The following is a 25,281-nucleotide window of genomic DNA, read 5'->3' on the forward strand; positions in this document are numbered from 1 at the left end:
TTTTAAAATGATGTTTAATATTGTAATCTTTTAAAAATTTACGTGAATTCTATTATTATTCTCCTTTTTTTGTGTTTATACTTATAAAATTATTTTCTTTTTATGTAAAATTCAATTCATAAAGTTTATGCATTAATTATTTTTACACTGACGTGATACTAAAAAGAGAAAAAATAGTTAATATTAGTTATTATTTTGAAAAACAAATAAATTTATTATTATCAATTAAATGAACTACTCTAATTTATTTTGTTTAATAAAGTAATTAAGTTTTAATTTATACCTATCTATACCTATTAACTATGTGTAAAGGGAATTTTTCATTATAACCTTTTTTTATATACATAATTTTTTTTCGATCATACCCTTATTTAATATATCTCATTTTATTACTACAATGAAGTATTTTGTCATTTCATATTAATTACTTAACAAAAATTATTTTTTAATTTTTTAAATTAATATTAATGTACCGTTTTTGTATTGACTTTTCCACTTTTCCTTTCTTTATTTTAAGGTAACAATAGGAAGGAAGAGAGAACATACTCTCACACGTTCCACATCAAATCTCACAAATCACTCTCTTCACTTCATTTCAAACAATTATATTCTTTGGTAAAACCATTATTTTTTTTATCTACCATTAAGTCAATCCTAACCTTAATGTTAACATCATCACACTCTCCAATCCCAAAACTATCAATGAAAGAAGAGAAAATATTTGAAAAAGAAGAAAGATTTAAACCGAATAAGAAAAAAAAAATTATTTAATCAATTCATATTTTTTACATGCTATTCCAAAATTATTTTTGTATATATGATAAATTTTTATCATCGTAAAAATAAAGTAAAAGAGAAAAACATTATGAAGGTTGTTGCATCTGTGTTTCCGTCAGTATAAATAACAACAGTATAACAATATATGTATCCTTAACTTTAAGAATAAAAGGGAAATTTTAATTAACCAGAATTTAACGATGTGCCTAGATTTTAAAAAATTCAATATAAATTTAAAAATAATTGAATACAAATTAAATCTATATTCATATTTTATTTTATGAAAAAACTAGTGTGAATTTCTATAAATTAAATTCTATATATTTGAATTTTAAATCCATATTCTATTAAAATAAATAATTTGGATACTTATTTTGAAATTGGTATAATTTTTCAAAACATTTTAAATATAAATAATTTAAAATTACTATATATATTTTTAGAATTTTTTTCTGGAATGAAAATATATTGAAATCTTTCAAAACATTTTCATATAATGTTCAATAATTTAAAAATTAAACCAATTTTTTTATATATGGTATATATTTTCTATAAAGTTTGGTAGAAGTTTTAGCACATGTTTTGAATGTGAGTGTATATTACTTTCTAATAAAAATAAATTATGTATTACTTGTAAGTTTAATGTTAAATGTGAAAATAAAGGGAAGTCAATTGTTATATTTTAGTAAAATATAACATACATCTTTCTTGAACATTAAAATGTTTAGTTAGGTTTGGCAAGAAACTCCAATTTAGATTTTTATTTTAGAAAAAAAAAATGTTATACACATTATTAGTTGGAACAAAAACATAAACTAACAATATAAAATAAATTATTTATTTATATTATCTTCTTATTCACCTCATTAATCAAAGAAATGCAACGCAATGACATTGCATACAAAAAATAGTACAATGATTAAATATGTACAATGTTTTTCTATGATTTTGACTAAGTATGTATACAATGTTGCTATCATTAGAATCTATTTTTTCTTCTTCTTGAAATTACTAATATTTATAAAAATGAATTAATGAAATGCGCATTATATACTCTCAATTCATATTTAATATATATTATTATTATTATTTATTTAAACAAAATGATATTATTTATTCATATGTACAAGCGAGTTTTTATACGAATACATTTCACACTAAATATCATCGTCTTTCCATGAACTCATATTACATATTATTGGTTGTTTCTTCCTGCACCTCCATTATTCTTCTTCCACCTTTGTATTTCTAAAAATACTCTTATATAATATTTTGGATTACGTAATCTGAAAGTCTTTTTTCAAATTTGTAATTAGTTTTTGCATTACATAATCCGAAAGCTTTTTTTCAGATGCATATTAGTTTTCGGATTATGTAATTTAGAAGTCTTTTTTAACTTCCAGATTACATGAAGTCTTTTTTCAAATGCGTGTTCGGATTATATAATCTGGAAGCTACTCTATGGGAGTGACACGAAAAGGTTAAAAAAGTATTTTTCCATTGTGTATGAGGTGATAGAAGAAGAACCTATGGATATGGAGGTGCAGGAAGAAATAGTTCATATTATTATACTGACTAGAGTTTGGTTTCATAAACATATTTATTATTCTTGATTTGAATATACCATCGATTCTGAAAAAAATACCAAATGATGTGACATATTAGCACAGAAAAAAAGGCATGAAAACATGTTTTTCACAATGTGCAGCAAAAAGTAAAACCTATTTTAAATATAAGCTTAAAGATGAATCTGATTGAACATGTTCTTCCATTTGAATTTGAGCAACGAGTCAGTTGGTTGTAATTAATCAACAAATTTCTAAATGCGAAAGCAATAGATGCCACTATTTCTTACAATGTACAGGATCATGATCACGTTGTACGTGAAACATTGTTCATGTGAGAATTTGATTACCCAGAACACGAGCTTCAGAGATAGAAATGGCGAATAGGTACAGAGGCAGAGAAAATGTTGGTACGCATTGATGTGCTAACTATCTGAAGAAGAGAAAAGGGCAAAACTTTTGATGGAAAAATTAAGCCATGCTAATTGGTTCATCTTGGGGTTGGATTTTAGGTAGAGGTGATGATGACAATGCATCAGGATCAATGAAAGAGGTTTGTCTAGAAATGGACACTACGGTATGCCTTTTTGTGTGGTATGCTGAGATTCTCTTTCCCCTTCCTTCAAATATCACAGGGTCATCCTCTGCATCAGGGACACATTTTTCTCCGAGAATAATGGTTTTCATCCAAACAGAGTCCTCTGCTTTCAACTTAGGCCCTTTTACTTTCTCTTCCTTTACATCCCAGTTCCTCGCCACCGACAAACTCCTTGGCATTTTTATGCTTAGACTCAATGGAACCCTTCGTTCAGAAGTCACTCTTTTCATTCTCTCTGAGATAAAGGGGTCCACTGGGATTTGTTGCAATGCTGGTGGAAGAGGTAACTCCTTCTCCTTCTCGTTTTCGTTCTCGTTGCTATTCTTCTCCTCTGTTTTTGATGTCTGCGAAGTGTCCGATTCCTTGGACAATTCTGCAGGATCGAGAGTGGGTGGTGGCGGTGACGATTTTCTGCCGAATCTGACGCTGCATAAGGCTGTGATAATGGCCATGCTAGCGGCCAAACCTGCAGCAAAGAATGACAGATATATAACAGGATGGTGTATGAATGCGAGATTTTCAATTGGGAGTCTTCTTCCCATGACATGCAAGAACAATGTATGTTATTGCCTGCTGTTTTTGTTTACAGAACAATTATGAACTGTATTGTGAGGACTTTCTTTTTGCATGAAAAAGTCCTGAGAGAAAATACAATTTCAGAAGTCAAATACCATGTTTTGGGGTTTCTTTGGAATATTGATTGAATTTAGGGGGAAAGAGAAAATAGAGATAAGAAGGCCCAACCGTAGATGTGTGTTTTTCTATACTTTTTACTTTTTCTATTTTTGAAAAATATGACAGCATTGTTGTTGCCTTTCTAAGCCTAAAAATATCACTATGTTGCACTGGATCCTCCTCCTCTCCTCTCAATAACTTAACACATTGAAATGTAAGTTTTTATATAATCAAAATGGACTTTAAATGCTAATTATTGACGGTTTCTTCGTGCACCTCCATAGGTTATTCTGTCCGTTTCATACACAAGGTAAGATACCTTTTTATATCTTTTTGTCACTTTCATAGGTAGCTTCTAGATTATGTAATCCGGACACATATTTAAAAAAAGAATTTAAGATTATGTAATCCATAAGTTAAGAAAGACTTTCGAATTAAATAATCCAGAAACTAATTATGCATATGGAAAAAAGACTTATAAATTATGTAATCTGTAAGCAAATTACAAATTTAAAAAAAAGACTTCCGGATTACATAATCTAAAATATTATAGAAATATATTTTTGAAAATATGAAAATTTGTGGAGGTGAGAGAAGAATATATAAAGGTGCAAGAAGAAAAAAACCCTAATTATATTGGATTATATTGCATTTGTAGACACCAAACATTAAGTTTAAGTTTTTAACTAAATACATCATATAAATTATTAAGTAATTATAGTTAAGTTCTGTCTTTTTTTTGTGTGTATTTAATATTATTGAGTGGTCATTTATACCAATGGAGCCTAGATTTTGGTTTAACAGAGGGCAAAATAAATAAAAAAAACATTTTTAAATTAAATTTGGACTAACTTTGTCAAATAAACGTCCGCTTGACGCTTTTAACAGTATAATAATATATCAGCAAATCAATTTAAGAAATAGAAAAATACAATTAAAATACTAATATAATTCGTTATCAAATAGTTATTTTCTTATTATAGGCTGTCAAAATATGAATATTTTTTTTAACTAGCACATTATAATATGGTATGTAAGTATCAATTTAATTTTGACATTTATTTTTATTAAAATGATACAATCTCTAAAAAACTATAAATATAAATATTACTTTTGATATTTTATTTCTTAATTTAAAAAAAATGGTATCTTTTGCAATAAAATTGAAAGAAGAGAATAAAAGAATTAAGAGAAAGGCAAAAAGGAAACCAAAGACATTTGTTTGTGCAATCAAATCTGGCTCAAAGATATATCACACTTTATTATACAAGCAAATAGAACTCCTCCTTCAGCATTTCTTCAAAGCCAAGTCAAAAAATCACTCAAGCTTCAAACTTTTCCTTAAACGTTGTGATTTTTCTTAAGAGAAAACTAAAAACCTTTAAGTGAAGAACGACAATTTACAAAACTATAAATATAATAAAAAATTGCAGAAATGGATAACTATATTCAATTAAATTTAGTGATTTTCTTTTTATAATACGTAAATGTTGTGATTTTTAGTGTGTTCACGACTTTACATATTAGACAGAAAAAAATATGTTTTTCTGATAAATTTAGTATTTTTTTTACTTTGAAAATGATAGTTCGACACCTCTAAAATTAAGAAAACCCATTTGATAATAATATATACCAATATTTGAAGTTAAAAATTAAAAAATATAATTTATTAATTTATTGCTGTTTTTTAGTGTCAAAATATCAGCTTTCTTTTCATTTTAGATTATTTAAGAGGTAATATTTTTAAACACATATTTTTGCTACATGGACCTAACATAAAAAATTCAATGAAGTATGTAGAAAAAAAGTTGTGATTGATAATATGGAAAAAAAGGGTGTTTTCATTATTTTATGATTTCTCGTATTATGTTTATATAGAGAAAGAAAGTATGAGAAGAGGAAGAGTATTGTTAGAAAAGAATGAAGATTTGTTGAAAATAAAAATGGTAGAAACGTAGGTTTGAGGTCCATTTGGAGGACAATGAGATGTCGTATGATGTTTATTTTTGGATGTTTCCTTTCTTTCACCCTTTTGTAGTGCTACAGCTACTGCTACATCACATATTCCCATGCCACACGCACACGCTCCTCCACTCTCATCCACCAACCAATTCAATAAACCTTTTTCAATGGTAGGGTCACACACACAAACTCAATTGTTGCCTTAACCAATTCAACAAATCTGCTACTATCAATTTTTAAATTGTTCAATTTCTTTCACAGTGTTCAGATGTTTCAGAAAAATTATTTAACTGGAGAGTTTTCTTAGGATCCTTATTAATCTTAGATCCAGAATAACTCACAAAATTCAACATGCTTCTTCTTACTAAGAACCAATTCATTTCCAGTAATGGCCATGCCTTTAGTAACAAAAATAAAACCCAGTCTTATTTGTGGTCCATAAATGACCTAAAAGAAAATATGAAGGCATCTCTTTGGAGTTTGGAATAGCTAACATACGAGAGGATGAAATTTATTCGATACCTCACCAACGATCATAAATATTTTGTCAAAAAAAAAACATAAATCTTGGTACACCATTTTTTTTGCATATATTTTCATCTTGCCTAATTTGATTTGACCCTTGTTTTTTCGGAAAATCTTACTTGGATGTTCTAAACTTCCAATGGCTCATCCTGTTCTTTTCTTCGTCACAAACCACACCAGAGTGCGGGTAAAAAATAATAAAAAAAAGCATTCCAAACAAAAATTCACCGTTTTTTACCATAAAACAACGAAAAATCAATGTTTTTTTAGCGGAAAGAGACTTCTCAAAAACCAGGTATCAACATGGTTGAATAATAATTTCATTGTAACGAATGATTAATTAAAGACAGCTTGTTACTGTTAAAGCTTTTGAACGTACTAAAAATTCTTGAACAAACAGTAGTTGACCATGATAGAAATGTTTACACCTCATCGAGGATCATTTCAACCCTTTTTTCCCTATCATTTCAGTGAAAATTCGACTGTTTTTTTTAATATCATTATCCATCTAATCTTATTATTCCACAATAATATATTGTTGCGCGTATATATAGAAGATGAGAGCACGTAGGATAGACAATAATCTTAACTAAAGAATTCCTTAAGAACAGTGAAATTTAGCTCCTTTTAGGAGAAGATACTCTCACTACTAAAACTAAAATTAATGGTGATGTAGATCAATTAGTACATGATTGGAATTATGTATGTGGGTTAGTTAATGGAACCCTGAAATTGGTTATTATCGCAGTGTAAATTAATTGTAATACTGTGTTTAAAGTTTACAGAGCCGACAAAAAGACGTAGGATTGGAAAAGAAATAAGAGCATGTTGTGGGGTGGAAAAAAATGAGTCCCCGTCTCATCGATTTCTCTTACATGCTCTATTTGTCTATTTAGGATCACCCCTTCAAAGAAAGTTTCTGGCTTTTCTTCATTGCTCATAAAGGTATTAAAGTAGTAAAGCACAACATATAATCTTGATCCGCGTTAAGGCTTCCCCTTTTTTTCTTCTTTTCTTTTCTTTGTTCTTCCAATGAGTGGTTTTGGTTTGAATTGAAAACCCGCAAAGAAAGCATCGATTTTGAATGGAGGAAGGGTACCCCAGAAGCAAGTTCAAGACCGTGTGTGTCTTCTGTGGTAGCAACTCCGGCAACCGACAAATCTTCAGCGACGCTGCGATTCAATTGGGCAATGAACTGGTTCGTGGTTTTCTCTTGCATCATTCTTCACTATCTTGCATATTATTCTCTTTATCTATAACCATTTGTCTATAAAAAGAATTTTATATGGTCTCAGAGCACCTCCTCTGTGTTGCTTTGTTCACTTTTGATGTATTCTGTTCTGCATAACTGGTGCTCAACGTAAAGAAGCTCTTGTTTTCTATGATGATACTTGATGATGAATTTGTTGTTTCTGCGAAAGAACGCTCTTTATTGTTTGTGGGCTGAGTCTTTCTTTTTTCTGGTAGGTTTAACAATTTTGTATGAATGCATTCTGTGGCCTGCAGACGCTGAGTGAAGAGTTCTTCATCATCATTTTGTTTGTGTTTTTTCATTTTTATCTTCTGGTGTGAATTACAGATAAAGAGGAACTTAGGCTTGGTGTATGGTGGGGGCAGTGTTGGGCTGATGGGCTTAATATCTCAGAGAGTGTATGATGGAGGCTGCCATGTCCTGGGGTATGTGCACAAAGAAAAAAGAAAATTACTTTTTAGTGTCACTGATAATTGATGACATTGTCTCATCATTTGTTTGTTTCTTCTCCACATTTTACCCTCACTCCACGTACAGGATCATTCCAAAAGCTCTCATGCCTCTCGAGGTATTGTCCTTCCACCTTAGCAACTTCTTTAACAATCTTTAATCATTTTGTTTATTTTTCTGTGCAGTTAATTTAATCAACTGGTTTATTTATTTCTGGGATTTAGTGTTATGGTTATCTCATTACCACCAATGCGTTGGAATGTAGCTTAAATGATAACAGGACTGATATAATCTTTTAGTGCTTTTTTTATAATGACCCCTTGGCCATGGAAACAATTTATAGATGCTTTTGAAGGAGAAAATATAATCAATGAATTATTGCAATTTTGACAGATATCTGGTGAAACAGTAGGTGAAGTAAGAATTGTTTCAGATATGCATGAGCGTAAAGCTGCAATGGCTCAAGAAGCTGATGCATTTGTTGCTCTCCCTGGTATTTACCTCAACAGCTCTCAAATAATTTTTAAAAATAATTGATGATTACGTGTCTTGTACATGTGAATGCCACTTAAAGTGTTCTTAATTGTACGGAATTTGTTTGTATTCTTTGGTGTTTTGGATTCTTGTATTGATTATGTAGTATGGACTCTCGCTGTCCTTATAATTAGGAGGATACGGAACCATGGAAGAGCTGTTGGAGATGATAACCTGGGCCCAACTTGGAATTCATAAAAAACCGGTAACATGGTATTTTTACTTTGTAGTTCAAAATCCTTAATGTAACAATCAAATGCTAACTCTCAAAATCATCCTGCACAGGTTGGTCTACTGAATGTTGACGGATACTATAACTGTTTGCTTGCATTATTTGACAACGGTGTTAAAGAAGGCTTCATTAAGCCTTGTGCACGGAATATTGTTGTCTCTGCCACTTCTGCCAAAGAACTTATGATGAAGATGGAGGTCTAATTTCAATTAGCCATTCATTTCCACCTTACCCTCGTAAATCTGTGTTTTCAAATATGAGAAATAATCTTTGAAGATCAATTAATAGTAGACCGGTTTACTAGGGTGATGAGGAAAAATTAACTGAGCATCTATCATTATTGAAAAAAATGCTAATATTGTCGTGTCAAATGCAAATTGCTCAGTTTAAGGGCTGCTATCTGAAGTTTAAAATAAAGCATACACATAAGACTTTTGCATGGCTTATCATTACTTGGGGAGTCGTGAGAATAGACATTGGAGGTGTTATTCTTTTCTTATGTTCTCCCCCCTTAGGCACTTTGTTGTGTGACAGTTGTCAAGGAGGACTTTGCTGCCTTAAGCACTTTCATGGGTAATTGTTGTCATATAGGACTTGTCTGCTTATGTGTCAATTCTAAACATGAAAGCTTATGAGGTGTATGACTTTTTAAACTCTCAAAATGATCATAAAAATCAATGATTTCAAAGGGTCCGTGTTTCCTCTTCACTCTCTCTTTTGTCTTATTTCCTTAGGGGAATAAAACAAGTGTGTTAAACTTGAATTGTAGCTGACTTTTCCTTTTTGCAGCATTACACTCCTTCTCACGAGCATGCTGCCCCTCATGAGAGCTGGCAGACGAAGAAGCAATTAGGTAATTATCCAGATGCAGAGTGAGAGTGTTATTGATGGAAGTTTTTCCTCCAAAAATTGATTTATGATGTGATTCTTCATCATATGAGATGTGTACAAGTGCCTGCATAGATGGGGGCCATATGTTGTTTGTTACCGTGTACCACGTTGTTTTATGACTGGAGTGCTAATATATTGGCTTTGCTGCTTTTCATCATTTTCCTTTTTCTTTCATTTAATGTTCAATTGATTCCTTCTGCCGAGATAGTCATATCTGGTTGTTACCACTCATTAAAGCCAAAAGTACTTGGAAATGGAAAGAGATGATAACCATTTCTTGAGCAGAATTTCAGTTGTGCGTGATGGGTTGGCTCCACTTTGTAGTGCCTTAATTAGACAAGATAGGTTAATCAAGGACAACCTACACCTTTGGCCAACCTCAACATTTTATGAACCTTTACCATTCTTCCTAAGGTGCAATACATATTTTTTTTTTACTCTTTTTTTGTTTCCTTAAATGAATTTTACTAAAATAGGAACAAAAAATGTCTTATCTCAAAACTCAGTTGCATGGATCATACAATGTTATTCAATGTCTTCAAAGACCAAAGTTTCAGCAATATGTTATTGACTTGAAATTCTTTTTATCACTTTCTCTCGTATCCTTTATTGTCTCTCTCATTCTTTTTGTAAGACTGAAAACTGTATAGTCTACTATTCTTATTGGTTTCTCTTAGAACCTTCTGTACACATGTTTAAACTACTTTAATCGATTTTCTGTTATATTTTACACCGAACTCTTTTCATATATAATTAGTATCCTGTGTTCTTTTTTATTTTGTCACACATCTATTTTTAACATTATCCTTTTTCTTACTTTAACTTTGAGTTGGGCAAATAATGTCATCTCTATTATAAAACTTGTCATATTCTTCAAATTCAATTGCAGCACACCACTTTAAAAAATTTATTGCTATTTTTATTATAATGGAAGAATAGTATAAGATTAACACTTTAATAAATATTTTATTTGATTGTTGATGTTTTTAATATAGAAAAATATTTTTTTTTTACTTTTATGACTCGGAATTTTACATTTTATGTCATGTCAGCATATTTTAATATTTTTTTATAAATTTTCTATCTTAAGGGATGATCCTGAATATAGCCTATCCGAGCACATATTTATTTAATATTTAAGTATCACATATTTATCTTTAACTATCATGTTATGTTATGTTCATAAAAAAAGATTGTAACATAAATATAATAATAACATTTTTAAGTTTATAATTAATCATAAAATAAATATAGGATAAGGATTCAAACATAAATGTTTATTCCTTAACGAGTGTTGAGAAACTAAAGTAACCAGGCAACATTAAAAAAATAAAACAAAAACAAGTTCACCGTCATTATAATTAAATCAAGTTTAAGCAGCTTAAACATCACTAAACAAAGAATGTAGGTATTGATGATCGTATTGATATTGATGATAGTATAAAAATCATTTATATTAATTCCTTCCATATAAATTTATTAAGATGCTTCTTAAATATTGATTTCTCGCACATTTATAAAAATAATTTATTATTAATAATATCAGCACGTGTCAAATTTAAGATTCTAGATCAAAAATTACAAGCAAAACAATAGTACCAATAATCAATCAAAAACAAAATATTATATTAAGATATCACCCCAATACATAAGAGTTTACACAGATTACTCTCAATTCCAAATGGCAAAATTAATCACTCATTATGACTATTACACGCACGGAAAACATGAAAAGAAGATCCATGATGTTTCTCCTTAACGACTGTCTCTTCTAATGTTTCTCACACCTCTTATTTTCCCAATTGGGTTACAAGTCACTCAATGGTGTTTTCCTCTCAATCTTACACACTAGGGTTGTGCCTCAAACCCCTATTTAACCTAAATTTGATTGGGCTTAAGTGGATTCTCGCTCAAGTGAGAATGGGATCACTCGAGCGAGCAAAACGACGTCCAACCCAACTTCATTGGTGCTATCTTGCTCAAGCAAGATATAGCTCGCTTGAGCGAGCTCCCCTGGTGGTGAGATGGTTCCTTTACGCATTTTGGTATCTTGGTGAGTGTTGATACATTCCAACTTTCCCTTTTTATTTTTGTATATTCTCCTTCCGCCCAATCATCTTCATTCTCCCCTAAAATCCTGAAATTAACACAAAATTTGGGAATAAATCGTTCATATTCAAATTAAAATCATAAAATATGTAAAAATGTATAAATTAGGAGTTATTTTATACTTATTTTAGCAATTAATACTCATAAGCGTCTATATTTTATATGAAATATTACTGAAATTTAGCAGCTATCAATATCCTAGTTGTTGAATTAACATTTTCATAGCTTGATATACCATAACCAGATGGATTTGAGTTTGTTTGTTTGAATTATTGTTTAAGTAAACAAAACTAGGGGAAACAACTTAATCTTAATAAAATAATCTTAAGTTTAACTTAACTTTATAAAATCAGTTTGTAAGATGAGGTTTGTGCTCACTTATATACCATAAATTGATTTTATTTCTAGTCGATGTGAGATTTTCAATACATTCTCTATCATGTGAGACTAGATATTTATAGGTGGTTCGAGAGTGGTCTGATAACGGGTGATCTGATATGCCGAACAAACTTTCGCTATGATATATTCTAAATAATTTTAATATCATTTCAAGAAATAAACTTTAAGCATAATTAAATCTTATAAAATAAGCTTGTAAGATAATGTTTACATCCACACTTATATACTGTTAATTGACTTTATCTCTAGTCGGTTCATTATCAAACCACCCATAAATATTTTAGTTTCATAATAAACCAATTTTATAAGGTGGAATTAGAGTTAAAATTCACTTCTTTTAAGAGAAAATTAATTAATTATTAAGGTTACATAGATGAACATGGCTATACATTGAAGTGTGCATATTTTTACTGACATTAACTATGGAAATTGACTCTTGTATGCTGAATGTGGTAATAGAAGAGTGGGACAAATGTGAGCATGTTTGAATGGTTATTGCACTAGACTTGAATTCAGAGGGAACTATTGAGCAGGACCTGCATTGTATGGTTCTTTGGCTTTGCCTTTGATGAGTCATGTAATTGGGTCTTGCACTGTCCTTTTGTGTCGGTTGAGTCCCCTTGAGGTTGGTCAGGTCACAAGTGTGATGATGGCTAAGGGATTATGAGTAGTAGTGTGAAGTTGGATTTTCACAGCACAGTACATTCCGCGTCTTGGTCCTTGTGGTGGTGGACCAAGTGATATGGTTATATCACAAGATAAAGCCCAGTGGGGAGTGCTGTTACTTCCCTTGAGGGGTCCCTCTTCCCTTTGTTCTTTCCTCTTCATAATTTGTTTGCTGTCTTCTTGAAAAGTTGTTAACTGTTTGCCACAGCCCCACTCTGAAAGGATTGCAGAGGTATTCAACTGCACATTTTGTGTTCTTGGGTCACTCCTCATGTTCAACCAACTCATATCACCATTCAGATAAAACTTTCCTGAATTGATCTTCCTTTTAATCTCCTATTGATGACACCACTTCCTTTGCATTCAACATGGAATTGAATTCAAAGGAAAAATCTTAAACTCATGGGTTGAAGCATGAAAGAAAATCCTTGTTTTCTTTACACCCTTTAATGTGTCCACTTCATTTGTAGAACTGAGTATTGACTATTGACCACATCATTAAAACAAGAACGTAGTTGAGGTAGAGAGCACCTTGTTACAGTTTAAGATAGACAACAGTGTTGAGAACTGACATGTGAAACCTGTCGAAGAACTGTTGGGCAAACAAGGGGACCCCTCTTCCCCTCAAACCAAAATGCATATATATGGCAGATCAAATTTTTTGAGTTGTCGACCCAATTCTAGAATCTCAACGTAGGCACAGAATTGAATAAAATAACTGTAGAAAGGTAAAAAAACGACACTGAAAAACTGTGTAACTAATAAAAACCATGAGAGTTGATTAATTCCATCTCTAATATTTTTTTTATCAGCATACATTATTACAATATCAATAACTAAAACTGTATTTAAAAAACAAAAAAGTTATTAATTATTATATTAACTAAATTGGATAATATTATATAGACTGAATAATTATTGGTTTATAATTTTTTTATGATTAATAGAAAAAAATTATAAATTGTTTTTAAATTAGTATCTAATTAGTTACTAAGAATTTAGTTATCAAGTTTATAGTTTGTAAGTTTTGTTTATGTTATTTGTTCTTACAATGTCAGATTCTTTCAAGAATGATTCTTCTTATTGTTGGGTTTTTAGGTTTCTCGGCTTCTAGGTATTTCAATCCTTCTGTTTCACCAATGGTAGATACTTACGAAGATATTCCGACACTCAAGTTAGTTTGAGTACCATCCGCAAGTGTTAGGGTTTATTAAAAAATTACATGTGTCTCTTAGATGTCTCTCCTATTTATATTTTATGACTGAATCTTTAGTGTTATAGACCTATGCGTAGAAAAAAAAAACCAATTACAATTTAATTATGTTTTAGAGTCTATTGTAATTTATTTAAACCCTAAACATAGATAAACTTCCTCAACAATTACATATTCTTCACGAAGAAGATTGTGACACTTATTCTCTCTAATAACTTTAAAATATATATGTAATGTATTTGAAAAAATAAAAAATCTGATGAAAAAAAATCACAAGATCTGGTGCAATTCCAACAACAACTTTTTACTAAGCACCAATAATAAGCTTTAGTATAACAAGCTCCATTCCATTAGAGGTGATATACGAGTTTAGATCAGATATAAGAGTAGTGTAAAAGTTATTAGACTTGGACATGTCTCTTAAATTGTGTGTTCATATCGAACACATGTATCAAACATCGACACTCGTACGACTCTTGTAAGATATGTATCGGTGAAGTGTCCAATTCAAAAAATATTTGTTGGATTTCTAACAATTCTAGCATGATTTTAACATAATTTTTTAAAAAAAAAATACAACAATTTTTTAAACTTAAAATTTATTGTATAAAATTTTATTATAATTATAAAAATAAGAAAAAAATCATTTTCAACTAGTCATGAGAAATATTTTTCTCCTAACAAAATACTGAAACATATTTATGCACATAAATCTTTATTGTCAATTTATATAATTTATTATTATATAATATATAGATATGTGTTTCGTGTTTTACATTTTAAATATTATACGTATTTTTGTGTCCATATTCGTATCATATCCGTGTAAAATTGTTTCTGAAACTAGGTTACCGAATTGAAGAAATATAAAAGAACGTAGATTTCGTCACTTTAAAAAAGTCACTTTTTAAATTTATTTATCATATTAAAATATAATTTTGTATATATAAAAGACCCCTTATTTATTATTTTAAAAACAAAATAAAAATTAGTCTTCATATCTAAAAATATATATGTTTATATATTAAAATTTATATTGCATAGAAGTCCTCTTTATATATTATTTTGTAATGAGTAGACAAAAATGTCAGTAACAAATGTGAAGTTTTGGATTCTTCTATTTAAAGAAGGTAATGAATGGTTTGTAAATGTGAAGACAAATGATTGATCTTTTATAGCTTTGCATCTGCCACTTCTGGTTTTAGCAAAAATTATTTCACACCTAGGTTCCCAAGAACATGGTCTTCCATTATTTATGAACAAATACTATCAGAGAACAAAATGAAACATCACAGAAAATTCACCTTATATTTTGTAGAAAAAAAATGTTATGTAATATTATGCCCAAAATACCTATCACAGAACAACATGCACATAATTTCATACTTACATTTTACAAACTTTATTTTACCGACATCAAGTAAATTTATGTAATTGTCACTTTGACATGATGATAATATTCTATATGCAAAAAAATGTATATACTACTAAAAATTTCAAATTTTTCAGAATCATAACTACAGTTCGCTATATGGATTTAGTAAACCTGCAATATTTGTGATGAACAAATAACATATATATATATATATATATATATATATATATTAAAGTTTTTACTATATTTTCCTTTCCCTTCTTTTTGTCTTCAATTGACCTACTTGTTTTATAAGTTCGAGATGAAACCACCACATTTTTTTATTAATCTTTGTACTTGAAACTTCAAGTCATTATTTCAAGTAATAGTTAATGTGGTTTGTTTAATAATTTGATGACCTAAACTTTCTGGGTTTATGAGAGTTGTATACTTTTTATCCTTCTTGTTGTTATGTTGAAATGGATATGGTGTTAACATTGGGGTATATTATTAACCTTTTCAAAGTAACTATTACTTCCTTCAATATTTTTTTAAAAAAATATTTAAACATTTGATATTTAAATTAGTAATTATTTTTAAATTATTCTTATCCTGACTCTGAAACTATTGGATGAACTAAAACAAATTCCTTTTTGAGGTGAAAAAAAAACGAAGATTCATTTTTATATCTACTTCGTCATTCTTCCATTTGAGAGTTAAGGGGACTATGATTAATCTTTAAAATCACTTTTCTACTTATACAAATGACGTCAATGTTATGCTAATATTTTAATCTCAAGTATATTGAGATAACATCATTAGGATCAATTATTGCATCTAAGGTGTTATCTACTTTAAAACTCATAATTCTATCACAAAATTTAAAATTTCATTACAATTATATTATTAAAAGAGGTATCAGAAGGTTAACGAGTTAAAATGTATTTAAATTCTCCTTACACGTGTAGTGTAGTAAAATAGGCTTTAAAACGAACAAAAAGATTTTCCGAAGCGTGAGTGATCACTGTCCGTAAGGACTTATTCGCGGTGTATTGTGCAAGTCCCCCAGGATACAATAGGAACTTCCCGGTAATTTCCGATGATCAGAACTAGCAAGTTTCTCTTTAAAAGAGTAATACCAAATAGAACCCAGAAATATTATAATATTAAAATAAAAAGGAGAGAGAAAGTGAAAAGTTGAAATTGGGGAAAGGAAGAAGATGGTGAACGAGTGGGTCTGAAGAAGATGAAGAGGTGTGTGAGAGAGATGCAATTTTTGAATGAGGGAAACCCTTGCTTATATAGGGAAAAAGGTAACAGCCCCAAACGGCCACAACCCACGTTCCAGTAGTCATCTGCGGCACTACTCCAGGTCCCGGCTGCACAACCTCCCGAGAAGAACGGATTCTTCGAAGGTCCGAGTCTCACGCTTTGCCCTTGCACAGATCATGAGAGAAGAGAAAAGGAACGCTTGCTCGAGGGTTTCCGTGAATCGTATAACAAAGAAACTGAACCCTGGATTTTAGGTTTGTAAATCAAAACTGTTTTAGGGTTCATGAATCAAAGCCACTTCTCTGTTTTTCTGTTTCGCAAAATCGCACTCTGTTTTTCGTTTTGCGATATACATAGTTTTACAACATGTAGCACATAATACACAATATAATCGAGACTAAGATCTTACTAAATCAATATATAGTAACTCATTCAAAATATATTTTTATTATTTTATCTAATAATAAGTCATGAAATAATATTTTATACTCTCTGATTTAGAAGTAGTAGGGGAGGATTATAGGAGCGGGAGATGTCATGCGCCCCACCTCCTCCATAAAGTTCTTTATTATTATGTGAGAATTGATGAGAATTAAATTAGGAGGGTTTTCAAATTTCTTTTAGATTGCATTTAATTTTAATAAATATTAAGACATAAAATTAAATATACTAAAGAATAAATAAATTGATGAAATGTATAAGAGAAGAAAACTAAGATATTTTTAATATTTTCACCTCAGTTTATTCCATCTTGAATAGTAAAACACAAAAATAAAACACAAACTCATTGTCTCCACCACTCTTTCAGTTTTAAGGGGAAAAAAAGAAGTAAAACACATCGTGGTTAATTTTACTCAATATTTCCTTTTTTTATAAAAAAAAGGAGATAATTCTCTTACCCCACTTGACAGTGAAGTATTATTTTCATAATATAGTATTCTGATACATGAATTTTTATTAATTATTATGCAAAAAGATTTTTTTTTTGAGAGAATGTTTGAAATATAAGAATTTAAATAATTATATGTTGTCTTCTTTTTTATATTCTTGTAATATTAGTTTAAGTGTTCTTATTTTTTTTCAAAACATTTTCGTGAAAAATCTTGTTTAGAATATAAAATGAAATCTGAACGATTGCGTATCTTTTTTCTAATCAATTTTTAAGTGTGATTTTATCATCTCACGTAGTAAACTCTCCCTCATCAAGCAGTGAGGATCAAAAGATCATTATGTTTCCCTTCAACAGAGGGTTTGTGGCCTTTTCATAGAATCGACCCTTTTGCCCAAATGAAAAATTCGAGGATAAAAGTACAGCTTCTTGTACTACTTGGTAACAGAAACCGTATCAATTCTCAAAGAAGATTCGTTGCTGCTACTACATTAGCATAAGAAATTAAGAATGAAGTATTCTGTACTGCAGCCTGCAAGTTGTTTCCATGCTATACTAGCATTCTGCATGCTACTATACCATCCTCATTTACAATATTGAGAAATATCACAAGTCCATGTGTAGTTTATACAAGTAGCATCAGAAAGTTAATGAATTATGAGAGCCAGAAGGAATTATCCCTAAAAATTCATGCCCTCGGATAAAAGCAACCACTGTACACAAACAACTTAGCCTTACAAAAGGGATCTTCTTCAAGAGGTGAAGGTGAATCCTGAGGATGGATGAAGGATCATTTTCCTGCAAAAGTCAAATCAAGCTTTTTCTTTGGAAGATTATTAGAGTAAATGGTTTATGGTCGCCGCTTGAGTGACAGCAGTTGGGCTGGGTTCCCTATTACGGGAAGCTGCAGATCTTCTATGGGCATAATTCTTATCAACGTTGCTTCTCTTAAAGCTGTGTGAAGACAATCGAAAGAATTTCACTAGCTTTGCTGAACCAACAAGTAAAATCACGCCAACGATAATAAGTAGCCTGCAGCAAAACATTTACGATTAAAGTATTCCTGACATAAAAACTTGAAGGTGTCCATCTTATTTGAGAACGACAATATTATATATATTAACTTAATTAGATGAAGGCATTTAACTAAATCAGAAAAAGACTTGCATCTAAGATTAAAAGCGGAACAGGATATGCTAATGAATGCAATGCCACTATTAACAGAGGGAGTGAAATTTAGAACTAGAGAAGTATATCATCAATTATTACCATCCTAGAAGGAGTAACATGCGAGCTTTTGGGGCCGAAGGAAGTCTTTCACCCAGAGCAAGCATCCCAGCTAGTACACCAGTCAAAATTGAAGCCACCGCGGCGCATGTAGAAATTATAATAGCCCTCCCGTGTTTTAGACCACGTGTCTGCATTTGGAGAAGTAAATACAAAAGAGGTTAGTATCTCTGAAATTGGCAGCGCAGATCTTGGACAAATATCTAGCCTGTTTTTGACTGAAATCCCACCATCCATAGGTTGAAATGTCCCTTAGGCTTAAGGGATGTAACAGTTCCCAACACAGTAAATAGTATGAAAAAGATCTTCAAAGTACCTGGTAGTAAAAGCCTGTACCACTTGAACATACACTTACGATCAAGCATATAGGAACCAACAGCTTGGAGAAGCCTTGCTCCAGGAACAGAAACCCCATCTTTGATATTACAGATGCCATCCTGCATTTTCATACTAATAGAATTATTTATAAGAACTTATGAATTATAATCAACTTCTGTTATCTCTGTGTGTGTGTGTTCTGTGTAATGTTATATCTTATCCACTGCTGTTTTTGTTAGTAGCTGACAGAAAGCAGTGATACCTAATAAAAGCTGACAGATCTAATTGAACTAAGGTTTAGACTTCACATATAAAAATATTGTAATCAATGAAAAATATGTATATTTTTAAATGCTCATACTTAGAAAAAGCAGATCATGTTTGTTTTAAATGCCTTGTTATTCTACTAGCTGTATTATTCACCACAGAGCATTCTTGATTAAAAAGAAAAAGAAAGATAAGCACTCAATTGTCATCTTCTTCATCCTAACATTAAGGAGTTGAGGTAAATGAAGGAAGTGAAATGTGTTCATCTAAGAGCACGACATATAAATGTAGTAGGGAAGTAACAGTACCCAAACAAAATTCCAGATTCCAAGCCATAGATAATTTCCTCAACAACATCATATTCCATCTGCATCACTTAAAATGTCAGGCAATGGAAGAAGAATAAAGGACAGTATATCCCATAAGATTACCATGGGAGGTATAACATGTAAGAATAAAGACATCCATCATGATTAAAAAACATTAATTACCATCTCTTGTTCTCTTCGATTACGCTTACATATTCGAAGCCATCCATTAAGCATTATCTGTACAAGTGGTTCTAACAATTAGGAAAAGTGACTGTTTGAAACTAAAAAATAGTAATGTTACTTTGCTGCACTAATGACCCTACACTCACTAAAGAAAAGTTAAGCCAATAAAAAACTAATACTATTGATAAAACAATGTATCAAAACCGTAAGGCTTGTAATCATGCATTCAGGTTTGTGAAAAAAAAATCATACTGCTGCGTGATTAGTTCCACGAGACCACAGAAATGCCTTCCTATTGACTATAAAGAAAGTTGGTAAACAATGAACCAAAGCATAAGACAGGGTACCTACAAACAAGATGAAAACAACAAATGCCAGCCACGGTATGTGAAATATAGATAGAGCAGCAGCCTCTTGCTCCTCACCTCCAGCACCAACTCCTAAATATAGAAGAGCATATTAACAAATTGAATACATAAACCTAAGTCTTGTACCAATAGAATAACACATAAAATTCCAGAAACCGACTGCAAAATTGATTTCATTAGCAGCCAGATAATAAATTAGGAATATTCCAGGAAATCTCAATACATTGCTCAGCCACGCAACACAAGTGCATACTGCACAATATAAAAAGAAAATGGTTGTATCATCAGTACATCACATTTACAATTTTTATGTTTGGATTCAAATTCTGACTATACATAAAAACCTTGAAATTTTGTTACTCATGTCATTATCAACAAAATGAATTAGCAATAAGTGCACAAGATTTTAATTATTTTTTTTTCTGTTAGTGAGACAAACAAATGGAAACAGAATATATATTTTTTAGCATTACTTCAATAACCATGTTCCGCGAGTGTGTCAAAGGAAATAAAAGCAGTTACACTAAATGCTCTTTACTTTAACTTACATTACCTATTGTACCGAAACCTGCCAAGGTAATGCCCACCCAATCAACAACATTCATGACTTCCTTTAGATAAAAATGAGAAAAGACTGAGAGGATTGCCAGTCCACAACCAGAAACTGGTTGAATGACAGAGACCTAAATCAGAAGAACAACCAAATTACACAAATATAAAATTTGGGTAAGGGACTGAAAGACTCTGCTGATGATAACGTAATATCCATTAGTTTTCTTCTGAATTATGCTTCTATTATAGGCATGACTGGAACACTTACAGGAGCCAGAGCTAATGCCCTTAACATCAACAGTGCCCCAAATATATCCATCAGAAAACCTATGATCCAGGTTTTGTTCAAAGCATATGCCCTTATGACCTGCAAACACAACATAATTGTCAAAAAGTACCAAATACGATACCAATGTTAATCCTTAATCAAACAGTGACTTCCTAGTCACACGTTCTTCAATGAAAAATGGGATCTTTGGTAAAATGTCCTTCACCCAAAATCCCACGTTCATACACACGCACGTGCATGTACACAAAAAAAAAAAACGCTCAAATTGAAAGTTTTGGGGTTAACGTACATCCACATCAAAGAAAAACACATGCGTATGTTTAATGGAATAGTTATGATCAAAGGTGAGATTTTGAAGGGAAAGAAAACCATGGGCATATGAAAATGGGGAAAAAATGTGGAATTGAGAAAAGAGAAAGATGCCTTGAACTTGAAAGAGAGAGGAGGAAGAATGATGGTGCCCTTCTTCTGAAGGATTTTGCCGATGTTGTTTCCGGCGGTGGCAACCACCGTCAAAACAATTGATTCCCACATTTTCTCCGACCCTTTCTTCCTCCCTCTGCTCTGCGTGTCTACTCCTCCGTTTTGTTTTGCGCCTAGGATTTGCTAATTGTCATAAACTAGCTATTAATTGTTTATTCCACGCCAATACTTATTTCGTTTTGAAGCAGTGATTAAAAATTTAAACACTCTCTAAGAACTTTATATACGACTCAAGTTTAATATTATTTACACTTTTATTTTTCTATTTATATTTTTTTATTTATCAATCCACACAATTTCAAAATAATAATTAAAAAAATAAAAAATAAATTTTGAATACATTAACAAATATTTTTAATATTTAAAATAGTTATTAATAAATAAATAAATGAGTTTTTTTTAAAAAAAATATTTAGTTTTTTTTAAATGAAGAAAATAAAAAAAATTAAACCCTACAACAACATACCAGTTGAATTTATAAACATAAATTAGCATTTATTTTTATTATTATTATGTAATCATGTTAATTTCAAGTAAAAAATATAAGATATAATTATAAAAAAAAATAAAGTTAATTAATATTAATTAGTCATAGACACATATAATATTAAAGTGTCTACTCATTTTTAAGCTTTAATTAATACTACATATGTGTCTACTACTAATTAATACTAATTGACTTTAATTTTTTTATAATTATGTCCTGTATTTTTTTACTTGAAATAACATGATTACATCATCAATAATAATAAATAAATACTAATTTTTGTTTATAGATTTAACTTTTATGTTTAATTTTTTATTTTCTTCATTCTTAAAAAAAAAATTAAACTAAACATTTTTAATTTATTACTTTTTTATTTTTATTTTGTAAAAACTCATTTCTTTATTCATTAATAACTATTTTAAACATTAAAAATAATTTTTTTAATGTATTCAAAATTAAAATTATCATTTTTTTAATTTATTAATATTTTTTTTTTACTTTTGAAATGGTGCTAGATAAAGAAATAAAAAAAAAGTGCTAGATCTGAAAATAAAATAAAAAGGTGTTAGATGGATAAATAAAAGCATAAATAGTGTTATATAAGAAATTGAGTAAAAAAAAATCCATGTTTTTTGTTATAAGAAATTTAGAATATTTTAACTAACTTCAATATATTAGTAGAAAATAATACTAATGAGTTGTTGAATTTTATAAATAATTAATTTAAAATATATATTAAAATAATTATTTTGCTTATATATACATATATTAAACTCTAAAAAAATTAAAAGTATTAATATATCTCGTTTTTTAATATGTTTAATATAACATCTTCAAAATACCACCACACATCACAAAATAAACATATTATTTGAAAATATTTTAATTCATTACAAAATACTCAAACACATTATTTTCATAAAAATGAAATATATACATATAATTCTTTAAAACAAAATTGTTCTCTTATATTGCGTGAATAAATAATATTATTTGTTTTTGTCGTTATGGTTAATAATTTTATATAACATTATAACAAAATAAAGTAAGATAATGTAATTTAATTAAATTATTAAAATAATTATATAATATTTTTATTGAATTTATTATTTATTCCTCTTAGGACATATATAATTACAAATATGTCTATTAATTACATTTTAATTTCACTTCAAATTCATGAAATTGAATAAAATATAACTAAACCTATTATTTAGCAACTCAAAAAAACACATTTAGGTTCTCTTTGGATCCGCTGAACACTATTTATCCATATTGAAAAGCGATGAAATTTTGTATTTGTATCCAGGACTTGCGAGTAATACAGGGAGGGGAAAGACAGATAAAGTGAAAAATGGTTCTTTGTTGAGTTGTGAAAATTTTCTAAATTCTTTTTACATTTTACCTTATTATCCTTCACCACCATGTGCCATAACAATTGCATGTAAGTGCATATATACACAAACTTTATTAATGAATTTTGCTTTAATAAACTAAAATACTGCATTAATATTTATTTCATAATTTTTCTTTTACAAATTATAACTCCAACACATTATCATAAATAATTTGTTCCAGTACCAAAAATAATCTTTTAATTGATACAATTATAATTGAAAAATAAATAATTCACAATTATAACTTTATTATAAATAAATTTTATAACAATTTATATAATTTATATTTTTTCGAAGTTAGCTTGTTAAAAATGATGTTTCAATTGCAGAAAAAAAATATTTTAATTAAAAAACAATATAATTCACAAATAATCAATCAAATTATTTTTTTATAAATTTTTAAATACAAAGGAAAATGTGTAAAGTTACATTTTTATCAATTAAAAAAAATATCATTTCAATCACACTTATCACATTACTCACAAACTTTTATAAATTTTTCTTACACTTTTCACTTTATTTACTTTAATTCAAACACCCTAACTTTTTTACACTTTTTCTTCCAATAATTTCTTTTTCACTCCCTCATCCAAACACAACAATAATACATTTACGACACTAACACCTAAAAAATAATCATTAAAAGTTTCGATTTTAAAAGCTACACATCACATCACATAAACTTATTAGTTTGTAAAAGAATTCATACACTCAATTCTATTATTAGGTTTGTGATCAAACGAGATTGCCATAAATTGAATCAAATTATAATTCAAGTCCAAAACATTTTTTTTAACTTTTAAAAGATACAGAGTCTTTTGAAAATTATATTTACCTCTGCTAAGGTTTGAATAATATTATTATATTTTATAATTTAAAAATAAATATTTTTTTTCTATTTTTAATAAAAAACATTTACACTTTTTATAATTTTTAAATAAATATTTGTTTATTTTTATGTTTTTAATAAATGAAATTTACACTATTTATGTTTTTAATAAATTTACATTTATCTGCCTGATTCCATTTACATAAAAAACTAATTTAATATTTATAAAAACTCTTTAAATATTTTTTATTTAATTTTAATGTTCATAATTTTTATTTAAATTTTATTCAATGCAATATTTTAAAAGAATATCAAAATTAAATATTACTTTATTAAAATATAAAAAGGTGATAATGATGTATTACAAAATTAAGAAATGTTGAATATTTATTTAAGTATTAAAGAATGTGTGAAAATCATTTTATTTTATTTTAAAACTAAAATTAAGTGTCATATAGCTTTTGAGAAATTAAATGTAATTTTCTCTATTTTATTTTATAGAAAGTGTTTGAGATATTCTAAATATGTTTGGATATGTTTATTGATATATTTGGTTTTCGTCAAATAATAAAAAAGGTAATATCATCTTCCTTCTTATTCACATCATATTTCATGTTATTTTAATAATTAATTTTTTTTTTTTACTTGTAAGACCAAACATCAATTCTCATAAGTGTATTGGTAGGGTCCGCACAATCGAATCCATGTAATCATTACATCGGTCGATACTTCACAACCGATTATGTTTAAGCATAATTAGTAAATCTAATCAAAAGTTAAGAGCTAAGTAATGTATTTCTAAACATGACTTATACTCTCTCTAATCTGGTTCAATAAGAAAGGTCCACTAAAATAATATAAATAACACAAATTTTAAGAATAAGACACGTAATTATACAGTACTCAGAATACCGAGTGTTGAATACTAAATATGACTTGAGCATCAGAGTGTCTTCTGCAGGTACTATTTGAGTCTGAACTACATAAAGATCGAGGAGTGAAGCAAGTAGAGGAGAGGAAGGAACTTGCTTGGAAAGGAACATACGTGCAAACCGACCGACCGACCAAGAAATCAGAGGAGTAGTTTCAATAGTTCTCTAGACCCTAACCCCGTACGAGAACAATAAGAAATCTTACTTTTTTTTTC

At 29.3% G+C, this 25,281-nt stretch overlaps 2 protein-coding genes across 4 annotated transcripts; one reads left to right on the forward strand and one right to left on the reverse strand.

Moving 5' to 3' along the window:
• The first annotated feature begins 6,680 nt into the window (after positions 1-6,680).
• Positions 6,681-9,618, forward strand: LOC137821440 (cytokinin riboside 5'-monophosphate phosphoribohydrolase LOG8). Its single transcript, XM_068626034.2, is given in 8 exon segments — positions 6,681-7,300; positions 7,682-7,779; positions 7,892-7,922; positions 8,198-8,297; positions 8,473-8,543; positions 8,624-8,767; positions 9,360-9,428; positions 9,430-9,618. Coding segments are annotated over 8 exon segments (681 nt in total). The 5' UTR covers positions 6,681-7,186; the 3' UTR covers positions 9,484-9,618.
• An 8,205-nt stretch (positions 9,619-17,823) lies between these two features.
• On the reverse strand, positions 17,824-21,570 carry LOC137820653 (putative magnesium transporter NIPA9). Of its 3 annotated transcripts, none has more exons than XM_068624837.1 (9): positions 21,362-21,570; positions 20,918-21,016; positions 20,651-20,780; positions 20,081-20,169; positions 19,727-19,783; positions 19,544-19,602; positions 18,967-19,087; positions 18,633-18,781; positions 17,824-18,395 (listed from the first exon to the last, which is right to left on the reverse strand). In XM_068624837.1, the coding sequence occupies exons 1-9, from the start codon at positions 21,470-21,472 to the stop codon at positions 18,200-18,202; spliced, it is 1,011 nt and encodes a 336-aa protein (XP_068480938.1). In that variant the 5' UTR covers positions 21,473-21,570; the 3' UTR covers positions 17,824-18,199. The 3 variants fall into 3 exon arrangements, with proteins under 3 accessions (XP_068480938.1, XP_090151705.1, XP_090151704.1); XM_090295579.1 differs by having other exon boundaries at positions 20,077-20,169; positions 20,646-20,780; positions 21,362-21,566; XM_090295578.1 differs by having other exon boundaries at positions 20,646-20,780; positions 21,362-21,536.
• Between the last annotated feature and the right edge of the window lie 3,711 nt (positions 21,571-25,281).

Source organism: Phaseolus vulgaris, chromosome 9, assembly GCF_051622355.1.
Source record: "Phaseolus vulgaris cultivar YP4 chromosome 9, ASM5162235v1, whole genome shotgun sequence".
Taxonomy (NCBI): domain Eukaryota; kingdom Viridiplantae; phylum Streptophyta; class Magnoliopsida; order Fabales; family Fabaceae; genus Phaseolus; species Phaseolus vulgaris.

Bases quoted from the DNA above. Each gene is read 5' to 3' on its own strand.
- LOC137820653 (XM_068624837.1), bottom strand. From the start codon at position 21,472: ATGTGGGAATCAATTGTTTTGACGGTGGTTGCCACCGCCGGAAACAAC. The intron at 19,784-20,080 runs GTAGGTACCCTG...CCACTTGTACAG, and splicing joins TTGTTGTTTTCATCTTGTTT to ATAATGCTTAATGGATGGCT. The intron at 18,396-18,632 runs GTAATAATTGAT...GTTTTGCTGCAG, and splicing joins ATGTTACTCCTTCTAGGATG to GCTACTTATTATCGTTGGCG.